Raw genomic sequence first — 13557 nt, forward strand, 5'->3', positions numbered from 1 at the left:
TTAAAATGGCAGTTGTATGGATATATCTGAGCGTGTCCGGGAGATTTTTTAGACCTCAGGTATTCTTGTCTTCAACAGGAAGGTCAATGCTGTTTATGGCGTCGTGTGGCGCAAGCGTAGAGCGTGCGGCTGTCAAACAATGGGATCCGGGATCTAATCCCAGGTTGTGCCCAGAAACATGTCAGAACTTGCGCCCCGACGTTGTGCCCTTGGGAAAGGCACTTCTCACTTCACTCAGGTGTAAATGAGTACCTAGCTCATCTAGGGTTAGGGACGTCCCTCGGATAGGACGTTAAATGGAGGTCCCGTGTTTGGGGAGAGCCACACCCCACGCACGTTAAAGAACCCACCACACCTTTCGAAAAACAGTAGGGGCATGACCCGGTGTGCGATGGTCCAAAACCTTACAGTCGGCATATAGGCTACAAAATCTTCAGCAAGTTGAAGTTGGTAGCCTCAAAAATGAAAGACAAATACAAAAGATGCAGGTGACATATAATTATGCTAGTTGGCAACAGTCCTAAACCAGTGACCTCATTTGACTTTCAATACAATGGCATCGAAATCTCTACAAGGTTACACCAGGTCATAGAATGCACGTCATAGCAGTTGATGGCCAAAGGATGTGTCATTGACCGGTTTGTCCACTTCATTCCTTTTTTAGATCTAGACTTAAAATGGCTGCTGCATGGATAACTGAGTGTGTCCGGGAGGTTTTACAGATCACTGGGCTAACTCTTCAGTATTTTCTCTTATTCTGTGCGGCCTTTCTCCTAGCCTATGTACTCTTGAAGCGCTCCGGAAATCTGCCTCCCTACCCAATAGGGTGGGTGCCGGTTCTCGGACACCTCCTCGCCTTGGGCCGAGCGCCTCACCTCAAGCTGACGGCGTGGAGGTGTCAGTACGGGGACGTCTTCACCGTCAGGATGGGGATGAGAGACGTGGTGGTTCTGAACGGCTACACTGCCGTCAAGGACGCGCTCGTGGACAGGTCCGAGCTGTTCGCGTCCAGGCCGCCAATCTACCTACTCGATTCAATTACGGGTTTTGGAATAGGTAAATTTCTACTTAACATACGCTTTTCTTGACATTGTAGGAACAGTTGTGAACGCATTGTCGGCTATCTTGTAACAGAAAAGGTCTATGTCGTCAGTCGGTTGTATCATTGCCTCGCTGAAAATTGTGGGTGCTCTCTAGGTACCCCAGAGTGATCTATGTACACTCACTGTACACTAAAAACAAGACGTCAAACCCAATAAATTAGATTCTAGTAAGGATTTAGACATGATATACTGTTCTACATTATTCGTAGATCTACTTGCCCGTCATTTCCTGTTATGACTTGAAATTAGCCCACGGGTACGAACCATGTTCTTTGTTCGTGCATTCGTAGACATAGCTGGCGCACTTTGGGGGACCGAGTTCAGACAGAGGAAGAGGTTTGCCACCACCGCCCTGAGGAGGAGCCTAGGTATGAAGGTCGGAACTGGCAGCATTGAGGAGAAGATCCGAGAGGAAGCGAACTGTCTCCGCAACAGGGTAAGATGAAACCAAAGTGAACCATGTAGGATCCTGAATTTTTCAGCTCCAATATCTGTTGTGCCTGTGATAGTATTGAAGGCATTTTCATACTCAATATAAGTTGATTAATAGAGTTTAACTAGCAACAATCAAATGCCTTTCTCTTCTGACAATGTTTTGCTTGTTTATGTGTTGTTTGATGCAACTTGTGCAGTTCATGATGACACTTGTACCACAGAGAGGAATAGTTGTCATTATTTCTTTGTGTCAAAATGGTAGGCGGCCTATGAACTCTAGGGTCATAATGCGTCTGATTAACACACTATCAGACCGTTTCTATCTAGACAGACTCATCATTTTACGGATAAATTCTGCTCAGATTGCAGACTACAACGGACAGCCGTTCGACATCACTCATGACGTCACCGTGGCCGTTGCAAACATCATCTGCTCCATGACGTTCGGGAAGCGCTACGACTACGAGGATGAAACGTTCCGAGAGCTCTTGGCGGCGATTTCCACCGTGTTTGTAGAACTCGGAGCGGGACAGATCATCAGTGTTTTCCCCTTGCTTCGATTCGTTCCTGTTGGTAGGTTTGGACCGTGGGACAAAATTATAATTCCATAAAAAGATGTAGGTAATGATAGACAACCATAATATTGGAATTTTTACTAGCCTACTTCGCAGATCTTCTAGATCTAGAAGCGCCGGCTTCTTAAACTCAGCGCTCATTCGCGATTTTCGACCTTGGTCCAGTTCGTGAAAGCGCGTCCTTGCCGCAATGCTACAATGGAGAAGTAGACTCCATTCAGGTGACGAAGAAGGATGCTGATGTGTTTGTGAAACATCTATAGCTATTTTGTTACAAACTTTACATATGATGTGTGATTGTGTTTACGATTCTTTTTTCACAGTGAACAGAGCCGGCATCAATGCACTGGAAGCGGTCTCCAAGATCCAAAATGTATTAAAAGAGGAGATATCTCGCCATCGGGAACGCCTGGATCGCGAGAACCCGCGAGACTTCCTCGACTTCTGCCTGCTGGAGCTTAAAAAGCAGGAGCAGGTGGAGGGTCTGACGGAAGAAAACGCACTTGCTATAGCCCTGAATATTTTCTTCGCGGGAACACACACAACCGCCCAAACGCTGCTATGGAGTCTACTCTACATGGCTTTGAACCCCGACATGCAACAAAAGGTATTTGTGAGCAATTTGGCCTCCTCAACAGAGACTCAGTAGGGCTTGGTAGATTAAAGATCACAAGATTTTCGGCACTTTTCTTGCGACTTTTGAGCTTGCGAGTTTGGAAAAGTCGTCTGTAAATGTTGCATCGATGTAATTTCATCCTAACAGGTACAGCTGGAGCTTGATGCCGTTGTTGGTGAGGGCTCTGTTTGGCTCTGTCAGACTTTCAATAGGATTGCATGGACAAATCTTTCGACTTTAAAGAAGCCTTAGATGTATATGAATGTTATATCGGTGCAACTTTATCCAAACAGGTGCAGCGTGAGCTTGATGCCGTTGTTGGTGAGAGTCTGCCCACCCTGTCCAACCGTTCCCAGCTGCCCTACGTGAATGCCTGCCTGCTGGAGGTCATGAGGATCCGCCATGTCACACCAATCATGATCCCTCATGCCACCACCGAGACCGTTGAGGTGCAGGAATACGTCATCCCAGAAGGGACTATGGTAGTTTCAGTTTGTTTTGTGTCATATATCATACATGTTTGTACTAAATTTTCTGTATATGTTATGGTATAGTGACCACTTCTAGCTTTCTGCATTAGGGGTCCGCCTGGCCATTGAGGCCACATTTTTGTGGTCCCTTGGATTATTTTCCAATTGACTCAAACATTAAAGGTACAGTCCGTTATGACCTTTTTTCCTTTAAATCCATTGTTCAGTGACTATTGACGGACTCTGTTGACGTTTCCAGGTGGCATATGCCAGAAATCTGGACTTTTTTAGTTAGGACAACCATATATATGGTTGTCCTAACTAAAAAAGTCCAGATTTCTCTGATAATATGATGAATTTAGATAATCAGTTGTGCTGTGAGAGTTTTCCATTGGAAATGGTGTTGAATTCTGACTTTGCTCTTCGTTTGGTCGATCTAGGTACTTCCTAACCTGTACTCCGTCCACATGGACCCCGCCTACTGGCCTGATCCGGACCGGTTTGACCCCGAAAGGTTTCTGGACGCGGAAAGGACGAACGTCATCAACAAGCCTGAGTCTTTCCTGCCTTTTGGAGGAGGTAAGGCTATGAAAGACCGGCTCAGGATTGATGCTTACATATCTTATTGTTGACGTATGATAGAGCGTACTGTGTGGATTATACATGTATAATGTCATTGTAGACCAGTTTTCATTCCACCTAAACATGGAAACGTGCCCAAGCATATGCCTTTTGAATCGTGGTATCTGGCTTTTTTGGGCATTTATCTATTCATTTACATTGTTGTTGACCTGCGGTTGATCTATGGTTGATCTAACTACACTTCATTTTTTTTTTTTTTTAATTTCTAGGCCGACGCGGGTGTCTTGGTGAGAAGCTGGTCAGGATGGAACTTTTCCTGTTCTTCTCGACCCTGCTGCAGTCCTTCACCTTCAAGACGCCAGAGGGCGCTCCTCCTCCAAACACCGACGGCGTCTTTGGTGTGACCTTGACATCGCATCCGTTCCAGCTCTGCGCGATACCACGTTAGTTCGCGCTGAATTGCCAAGGCCAGGAGTCACTTTATGAATGAATAAAAATTACTTTGGTATTGATCATAACCCTGTGAAGTTACTTTTAGTAAGTAGTGTTGAATATTGCGTCGTGTATCCGAAAACGCACTTATTGAAAGACGTACTTGACTTACTTGACTTATGTCGGGTGCCAGTCTCCCTCATCCGTACAGCATGTATTATGACTAATCTTCTGTTGCAAGTTATGGATCTCGAACCTTTCGACAGATTTTAAACGGTGGTCATATCTAGGTCCTCATCATGAGGCGAATTCTGGACTCCAAAGTCGCTGGGAATCACCATGGCAACGACTCCCGTTGCCAGGAGAACTGTGACGGAGCCAATGAACGCTCGTGACATAACGTTACAGAACATTCGGGCAGAAACGTTACATGCTGTGAACTGTGTTCTTTGGACATGACCGTGTTGTCCTAGTCGAAACAGAAGAACAGTCATTGTTCAGAATGCAAGAGATACATAGAAGTTATTTTACACAATTAAGATTTATGATGGCCACTTGAATGGAGACCGTAACTACCGGATATCGGTCGGTAGGCTGTAAAGCACTGTACCTAGTATTAAGATGCTGTTCCCCTAATTGGAAGTATGAGCAAAAAAGGGTAAGATTAATATAGACTAACTGCCATAAAGTTCTGTTCTAAGAAATCTTGAATTATGCTTTTAATTGCTTTAACTATGATTTAAATTTCTCATACCCTTCCTGCTGTGACACACCCATCAACAAACAAACAAACAAACAAACAAACAAACAAGGACAGAGTGACTGAAGACTGATGATGTGAATTAATATTCATCACCAACCTGCCGACCCTTGGTCATGTTGGACTTTAAGCCATGCTGTTGCACGCACGACAACGATAGCATTTTGTTTGTCTTAGATGTAGCAACAGCATATTCACCCTTTGAACTTTCCCGTTATCACTTAAAAACAAGCTACTAATAATAATAAAAATCCCCCGCTGCCGGGACTTTCCGTCCCCTTAAGAATTGTTAGACTCCACTTTTGTTAGACTTGTATTGAAATGGTTTATTCTATTTTGTCATATGCTTACATAAGATTTGATTCATTTTATCAAGATAGTAAACATTTTTGGGAACAAATAAACATTATACGAATGTTAACAAAAAGATAACCTCCCCCTCTCTTAATAATGGGGAGGAATGATGATCACAGGTGTGTTATCCTCTACATAATGGGAGGAATGATGATCACGGGTGTGTTATGGCGATTAACACATGGGCAATGGAGGCTTCTGATTGGTCGATGTCATCTTGCTATGTGGTAATCCTTGTTATTGTCAAAATGAAAACTTGATCAGCTAATACAATTAACAAAACTGGCAAACTTCGTTTACAACTTATAAAAAGTCAATGGTGAAAAAGTTGCAGTGGCTTGGACATGTGTACAGAGTAAATTTGGGCACCATGTGCACTACTGTGTAAGGTGCAGGGTGTAAGGCTGCAGGGGCGCTCCTGTCAATAATGGACTAGTGACAAAAGAAGTGGAGGACTTTTGTTGAACGTTGTGCTGTCCCTACAACTGGATAGCTAGGGGACTGATGATAATGACACAAACGTTTTGCACAATCCACAGTCAGTACATAGGTATGGATCAGGCTGCGTTTCAGGTTTTAATTAAAAAAAAAACAGTATTTGATGATGTGTCTTTTCATGTAATAAGACGGGTGCTCTTCTTCACTCCAGCCTTGATACCAGAAAACTCGCCGTCATATCGCCGAAGCTCTGTCCGGGGTTCTCGCACCTTTTAACAAAGGAAAACAAAAGCATTAGGCAACGTTTCCATACAAATACACCAAAATTACTTTAAGACTATTGAAACAGATGAAGCTTAGTGCTATCTGAGAGTTATACTACAGATTTATAATGCAACAGGGAATGTATAACAGGTTTAAACTACCCTCAAAAATCATAGAATGCTATTTCTATGTTCTCTTTCAATATGTGGATAAGTAATAAGGTCTGCATTAATGCCCCTTTAGTTCAGCTAGCAGCAGCCTCACGGTTGAGCTCCTGGTTCCAATTAGTTGGTAACTGGGAGACCCCAGTTCAAATCTCAATTGGAGCTGCATTTATCTTACAGAAGGGACGTAAAATGGGGGTCCTCTGATCGAGGAGGTGCCTTGGCACTACGACAGCCTAATTACTCAAATGGTATCTACATTGTACTGGCTATACTTCGGATGAACAGACTGTACTGACAACAAGGAACAGCCCATACCTGTCCCTTCCTGCGAATCTTAGCCTTGCGGTACTTCTTCCTCAGCTTCACACGCGGGTTCCTCTCCTCCTTTTTCCTCTTGGGGGTCAGACCCTTGTTCTTAGATATCTGTGTAAGAGTTAGGAAGAAATAGATCATTTAACCCTGCATCATAGATCAAGAAGATTGTTTCTCTATTTCTACTAAACTTGCTGTAAAAAGCCTTCATCTTATGTATCAAAGGTATTTCGGTTTTGCTTGAAGGCTGATCTGAGTTGGTGGAAATCATTCTAAAGGAAAGCAGTGGATTGCACATTCCTTGACAAAGGTATGTCCAATAATTGTGTTGGAAATTATAGCTCAAGTTAAAGTTAGAGTACCTCTGTCAGATTATTGGCCATTGTAAAAGTTCCCAAAAGACCTTGAGTGTAAAAACATAAAAATGAAGTAAAGCATTGGAACTATTCATTCCTACCTTACTCATTGAGAACAGAAGGGAGACAATTTTGTTCTTTTCTGAAATATCCCTACTAAGTCTTCAAATTCTAAGGCATGTTGAATAGTGGCAACCAGCAGATAAGGTTTAAAGATATACCCAACATCCAACTTGGGTAGTGTGAGTTTCAAGTTAACCATGTTCAGGGTACTATGGTCCTACCTCATAAGTGATGGCTCTTTTTCCATCCTCCTCTTCTCCCTCCTCCTCTTGGCCCTCTGTTGGTTTATCCTCTGCCACTATGTCTTCTTCCTCCTCTCCAGAACTGTACATTGAGTTGTGTAAAGGGGAATAACTACATTGTGTACTTGTATGTATGAATCAAATCCTTACACATTTGTTGCACAGAATGAAACACATCTTTTACATGAATGTACTACGATATATAAGACTGAAACAAGCAAGCATATTTTCCCCTGGATAGTGCAAATGCTTTTTAAGTTTGCGGGGATTTAATTTCATGGTAGGGTGAAAATGCAGTGGTCTTTAGTGCATGGTTGAAATATGGGGGTTGCAGGTAGAAAAGAGAACAAAGATTTTCACTGTGGTTTTAAGTTTGCAGTGAAGAAGTTACCACAAAAACTTCAAACATTAACCCACTGCGAATGTATAAGAGACATATACATGAGTGTATATATCTAATCATACAGTATGTCTGTCAATGTACAGACAAAGGTATCCCTTGGAGTCATCTCACTCACCTTTCTTCCTCTTCTAGCTGGGCTTTCCTCCTCTTGGCCTTCATCTGTTCATAGAACTCAATCGCTTCCTTCTCTGCTGCCGTCAGGTGCTCTTTCTTCCTCTACAGAAAAAAGACACAATGGAGTGGATCACCTGCAAACTTCCTTTTAGTACTGAGTATATATTGTTGTATTGCTACATTATGAATCTGGATTCAGCCAGCCACAGGATTAATCCAGATTTGTTAAGCCTGGAGGACTCTAGCAAATAAGCCTGATCCACCAAATCTAACTCAGGAGGTGAATTTGGCAGATTGAATCCGAATCAATTCTATGTCTGGAAGAATCCAAATTCACAAAGCCTGGTACAAACAGAGCTACATTAACTGGCTGACATAATCACTGGCTACATGTTGAGGAAACTATCTGTTAAGCACTGTACGTTCTTGTAAAGCAAATGAACAAATTCAAGTTGTACTACATGTAGGTACTTTTTTCAGTTTTGTACTCTTCTCTGTCTGCTGTGTGTCTACAGCCTCCTCCACTGCCACATCGTCCCCGTCTGCCTGAGTGTCTGCAGGTTTCTGTTTCCCCTTCTGTTTCCTCCTGGCCGTCTGCCCTCCCCCATGCAGAGCCTCCCCCTCCCCCTCCCCACCGTGCTGGAGGAGGAAGGACACCTCTGGCTCCAGCTGTTGGTCTAACGGCTCCAACTCATTTATCAACTGAAGTGTCAAGGAACAAAATTGTTAAGTATATATAGCGGTTCATGATTGTTAATAATATATTTTCATGATTTCATATTTCCTTATTTGTCATGTCCTTATTTGATACATTGAATTTTTACTTTGCACAATATTATGAAATATATTTTGATGTGGCTAAATATGACTGGAGGTGGTTGGCTGGTAAGATTGGATTGTACTTAATGAGGAAGTCTCACATTTCTGTACTGCACGAGTCTGTTGATGACGGGATGACTGCGCACGTTGGGGGTGTGGTCTGCCTTCAGCACCAGGTAAAACGAAATGTTCACGCAGTAACTGGAAAATATGAAAAGAACGGATTGAACACCATGGATTTCATAATTGTGTATATGCAGTCTTGGACTGTAACAGAGGATGCAACATGACATGTGTAAAGTGATGCTGTATTTACTTGTGACATCATCCATGGCTTTTCTAGAGATTTTATGTAATCACCTAGCTTGACAAACCAACATGTGAGTCACTCTACAGTTCAAACTTAAAAATCATACAACTTCATATTTCAACTTAAACAAATAGAGATCTGAAGCATTTAGAGAAACTTACACAAGGAAATTCGTATTCAAGTACACATCTCTATGCTATGATAACTTGAGAATACTGCGATATGCACTATGTTCTCTAACATCAAGTCTCTTTGTTTATGAATGACCTGTGAATCAGTATATTGTATTAAATGAGGTTGCCTTACTTGAGGTAGAGTTGAAACTTTGTCTCCACATAAGTTGCTCCCTGAAACAGCAATTGAAGATAAAGTTTGATCAAATATTTTGCAAATCAATTGTTATACAAGTAGGCCATTGTGTATATCTGCTCAGCACGCTCAAGGTAGATCTCAAGTACAGAAAATTAAGTGCTCCTACAACATAAACAAAACCTGAGAAGTATGGGAGCTCGCAAGACACAGTGGAAGAGGATAAAAGAAAGAATGAATGCAGTGCATTTCCACAACTGTAGATGCAGAAACCAGTGGATGATGATAATGATGTAAGGTTCATCATAGTCTTACCTTTTCAAAAGGTTAAAAGATTGTAGAAATACTCTTTAATCTTACCTTGCCAGGAGGTATGATTCCAGACCGAACCATCTTTAGCAGGGGGTGGAGTCTGTCAATCACCTCTTGTAGCTGTGGATGTAGCAATAACAAAGATATCATCAGCTGTAGTCGGTTGGGCGTCAGAAGGATGACAGCTGAGACACAACGATTTACCGGTTTCGACCTTTTATTCAAATTAAAGTCTTCATCAGAATCATCAGTTATCATCAGCTATGATACTATAAGATTTTAGTACACGAATGATGATCCTACAGTAGCTTCTTCAACAGAGTTGAGTTAAAAGCCTCCCCACACCTGGGCCACAAAGGTCACTAGAGTATGGTGGAGTGCGTTAAACTCCTATACTCTTTCCCATAAGTGGTAAATCATTGCCAAGGTGAGAAAGCAGTAAGTACATGTACCACCTGTAAAGTCTTTGGTATGATCCGAAAATGGTTTCATTACTGTTTGGACCTTCTGATTGTAACGCAAACACTCTAGGCAATTGCAATAGTCACTGTCTATTAGAGTACAACTTCTTGTACTAAATTTGCAAACAAGTCACCTCCTCATCAGTTTCTAACCTGCATCTTACCTTTTCCTTGAAGTCGTCCATGAGCTCCTTAAGTTCCGGAGCCTCCTTCTTGAGCAGCTCCATGCGCTCCCTGTGAGACAGATGACTCAGGTCCTGTAAGACTCGCTCTTCCGCCTCCTCCTCAGGAAGGGTAGCGTCTTCTGTGGGCCTCTTAGCTGGCTGGAGGTGCAAATTATTACATAACATCAGTTAGCTACGAGAAGATGTTTACCTTAATACAAGAAGTTGTTGGTTTGTTTGTTTGTTGAGAAGGTAAGAAGCTTACTTAGTTTGCTTAGTTTGTGAACAGCATCAAAATCTGTGTAAAAATGACTAATTTTCAGGCTGAAGGTACAAATTTTCACATGAAATAATTGCCTGGAGCTTAAATTTTTTTCCATCCAACTCATTGTTTTGGAGCACAGTTATGTTGCTAATTTTCATTGTTAAAGCTGTCATTTTACAAAATGCATTTTCGAAAAAATGACTGAATTTGGAGAAGCAGAATTAAGGAGAAATTGGGCAACTTATTTTTAACATATCTTAAGTGAATGCAATCATTTTTCTTAGCTTTTTAGCCCTGAAAACGTTATTTCCCCCTTTTTTTAGGAGTATTCCTTTATTTTGTAGAATTTGAGATTGAATGCAAACAGAAGACTGAGTACCTTGAAGAGGTCCAGCCCAAAGTCCTCCTCGCTGAGTGCCTCAGTCATACGTTTCTGTATGGCGAGCGCCTCCCTCTCTTCCTCCTGCTGGGCTTCCTCTTCTTCCTCATCACCTATCACTCCTAGGGACACAACAGATCAGGTTCTGTAAGAGCTTTGACATATTCACTACTGTTTGTGCATTTGTACCAGGGGTGGGATGGAGAGGAGAGATGGAGCGGGGGGCAGTGTGGAGTTTTATAGAATTTCAATTTTAAATGGGGATATTCTAAAAAGCTTCTGGAGGGGGCAAATTGTCAAACTGTCAGATAGGTCACAGTTGAAAACTGTGGTCACATGTGATCTAGGAGCATCCCTGGTCAATCATTATTTCATGTTTGTTTGAGACTCTGCTCCCCTTATATAGCCAATACTTAGCTTCAACAAGTTATTTGAATTACAAAAATGAATTACTCTATGTTATTGCAAAAATATCATACAATACAAACTGAATACACATTGAATAAAAGACTACTCTGCAAGCCTACTCAGGAAACTAAGTTAGTAAACAGATGGCCTTACCTGGCAAGTCCTCGTCTACATAGTCAGTGTTGTAGTACAGAGACTTCTTCTTCCCCCAGGCCAGCTTATCAGGCATGTCTGTGGGAATTATGAAAAGAAAGCAGTTCGTACAAAAGGTAACAGTAACTCATGCAACTGGATAGATATTGAAAACAGTCAGATGTTTCAGGTATCATCCACAACCTTTCATCAGCGACTGAACAAGATCTATTTTCAAAATGTATCCAGTTGCTTGATTCATTGTATCTGTCATCTTGTGTATCAACTATCATATTAGATAAATGTCTAACCTACTAGTACGTATACATCTACAAAAGAAGTTCATGTTAACCATAGTCAACCTTAGTTAACATAGAACTTTCACAGTAGACTAGATAACTAGGTCCCAGGTATATCCATGTACTCGTTTGTCTGCAATTAGCCTTCAGGCATGAACTTGCAATAAAGTTATTATTACATAAAAATTTCAAATACCTGGTTTCAAAATGCTGAGCAACGATATTTCATAAACTTGAAAAACATATCATCACTCAACTGACAGTAATGAAATAATATGTTGGCTGTGCTTTAATTATGTTGTTTTTCTTTGTCAAAAAATGTTTATTTTCAAGTCAATTTGATTGGTTACTGCTTCTATAGTCCATACCATCATCCTGCTCCCCCATGTCACTATCGGCCATTTCATCATCATCTTCTTCTTCTTCCTCTTCTTCCTCTTCAGCATCTGAGTCGGGTACATTAAGTGCCATCACTTCCTCCTGTAAGCAGTGGTGGATAAATCAGTGAGTGCCCAAAAAGTTGTCTTCTCAATCAATCTTATTCTCACAAGTCAAAGCAGGTAATACAATGCTAAGTTTAAGATTTTCTCATTCTTATGGCATGAGTGTCACCTGTTTGGTGAAGGTAAAGCCTGGAACAGAAACAGGTCTGGATGATCCTCAGGTTAACAAATGCAGATCTAGACTATGGGACCAAACATAGAGTACATTAACCTTCTCCCTGCTGCCTAACCCCATAGGCAATGTAAATTTGGATCCAAATGGCTACCTTAGCTGAATGAAGGTTAATATCTTACCTCCCCCTCACTGCTGTCTGCTGGCTCCAAATCTCGAGCTGCATCTATCAGTACCTACAGAGTCAAAAGTACAAAAAATTGTAACCCCACAAAATAACATCATTTTTTTTTCACCGCACTGTCAATAGCTTTGTAATCAAGTCTTCTTAGCTTCAATCTACTTCCAACAGTTGCTAACCCAAGGTAGCCACCATTTTATTACTAGTATTAGAATTGATGGGGTAGCGACTGTTGGAAGTGTATTAAAACTAACAAGACTGGATTCCAGGGGTCAATAGATTGCAAAGACATATTCTGTATCCTTTTCTAACTTTTTTTAAAGCACATTTTACCTTGTATTAGCCTTCTATCTACACATTTCATATGTCAAACAGCATCACAGTGACTTGTATAAGTTGTTAGCAGTACCATTAATGATATAGCCTGAGTACAATCCTCCATAATGACTGCTGGCACAATGCTTTTCGCTTGCTAATAGTTGCTAACCATATGGTCACTACGGAAGATGGTACCCAGGCTATCAATATCAGTAGTCTGACTTATCATCAATATTCACCTTATCTTTCCGAGAGTAGAAGTCATCCACTTCATCCTCCAGGTAGTCTTCAGGTTCAAGTTCATCGTTCTGTGCATCTGAGGCATCGCTGTCGTCTTCCGTTGCCTTGGCAACTGGCTTCTTACTCCGCCTGACATCAACATACATGTACACAAATTGTACATTATATATCATTCCCATAGGTGTCTTCTACTGGTACTGATCATGTAACACACTTTGTCAAGTACAAAATTAATGTTTTTAAACTGTTATAATTTTTGTTTAATTTTTTTCAAAATCTTAAACATTCTCAAAGCAACCAGCTATGTTTCAAAAAGCTTTTCAGTCATTATTTCCTTTCCATAACAAAGAATTATCTTAAAGAATACTCTATTGTTCTCTATTCTACTTTTCGTGTCGAGGCAAAGTTAGCACGTGTGGAAGCAGTCGACAGCCCCCCTCCCCCTTTCGAAATTATGCCCAAACACTTACTTTGCTACAGTTTTGTGAAATCTATGGAAGCAAGAAATTATCTAAACGGCAAATCAAAAGCTTTACTTACTTTCTCTTTCCTCTCGCCATTATTGGAGTCTAGATAGTCCTCAAAATGACGACAAACTTCCGCAGACGCGCGCACACATGTACGGAGACTCGTCTATTGTAAGGTTAAAGGTCATCGTC

At 41.4% G+C, this 13557-nt stretch overlaps 2 protein-coding genes across 2 annotated transcripts; one reads left to right on the forward strand and one right to left on the reverse strand.

Annotated features, from left to right (window-relative positions):
• The first annotated feature begins 532 nt into the window (after positions 1–532).
• Positions 533–4901, forward strand: LOC136443860 (cytochrome P450 2D4-like). The gene is made up of 7 exons (XM_066441229.1): positions 533–1056; positions 1394–1539; positions 1901–2111; positions 2437–2720; positions 3023–3211; positions 3640–3778; positions 4051–4901. The coding sequence occupies exons 1-7, from the start codon at positions 678–680 to the stop codon at positions 4227–4229; spliced, it is 1527 nt and encodes a 508-aa protein (XP_066297326.1). The 5' UTR covers positions 533–677; the 3' UTR covers positions 4230–4901.
• Positions 4902–5284: 383 nt separating this feature from the next.
• Positions 5285–13556, reverse strand: LOC136443290 (something about silencing protein 10-like). The gene is made up of 15 exons (XM_066440470.1): positions 13439–13556; positions 12898–13027; positions 12342–12395; positions 11913–12024; positions 11267–11344; positions 10706–10827; positions 10062–10220; positions 9485–9556; positions 9122–9162; positions 8607–8706; positions 8158–8388; positions 7688–7788; positions 7149–7251; positions 6512–6619; positions 5285–6034 (listed from the first exon to the last, which is right to left on the reverse strand). The coding sequence occupies exons 1-15, from the start codon at positions 13456–13458 to the stop codon at positions 5942–5944; spliced, it is 1524 nt and encodes a 507-aa protein (XP_066296567.1). The 5' UTR covers positions 13459–13556; the 3' UTR covers positions 5285–5941.
• Position 13557: the final 1 nt, after the last annotated feature.

The sequence above is a fragment of the Branchiostoma lanceolatum genome, chromosome 10 (assembly GCF_035083965.1).
Source record: "Branchiostoma lanceolatum isolate klBraLanc5 chromosome 10, klBraLanc5.hap2, whole genome shotgun sequence".
In the NCBI taxonomy this organism is placed as follows: Eukaryota; Metazoa; Chordata; class Leptocardii; order Amphioxiformes; family Branchiostomatidae; genus Branchiostoma; species Branchiostoma lanceolatum.

Excerpts from the sequence above, each read along its gene's own strand:
- LOC136443860 (XM_066441229.1), top strand. The coding sequence starts at position 678 with ATGGCTGCTGCATGGATAACTGAGTGTGTCCGGGAGGTTTTACAGATC. Across the intron at positions 3,212-3,639 it reads TCATCCCAGAAGGGACTATG|GTACTTCCTAACCTGTACTC; the intron begins GTAGTTTCAGTT and ends TGGTCGATCTAG. Across the intron at positions 3,779-4,050 it reads TTTCCTGCCTTTTGGAGGAG|GCCGACGCGGGTGTCTTGGT; the intron begins GTAAGGCTATGA and ends TTTAATTTCTAG.
- LOC136443290 (XM_066440470.1), bottom strand. The coding sequence starts at position 13,458 with ATGGCGAGAGGAAAGAGAAA. Across the intron at positions 12,396-12,897 it reads TCTACTCTCGGAAAGATAAG|GTACTGATAGATGCAGCTCG; the intron begins GTGAATATTGAT and ends TTGACTCTGTAG. Across the intron at positions 9,557-10,061 it reads TGGACGACTTCAAGGAAAAG|CTACAAGAGGTGATTGACAG; the intron begins GTAAGATGCAGG and ends CTACATCCACAG.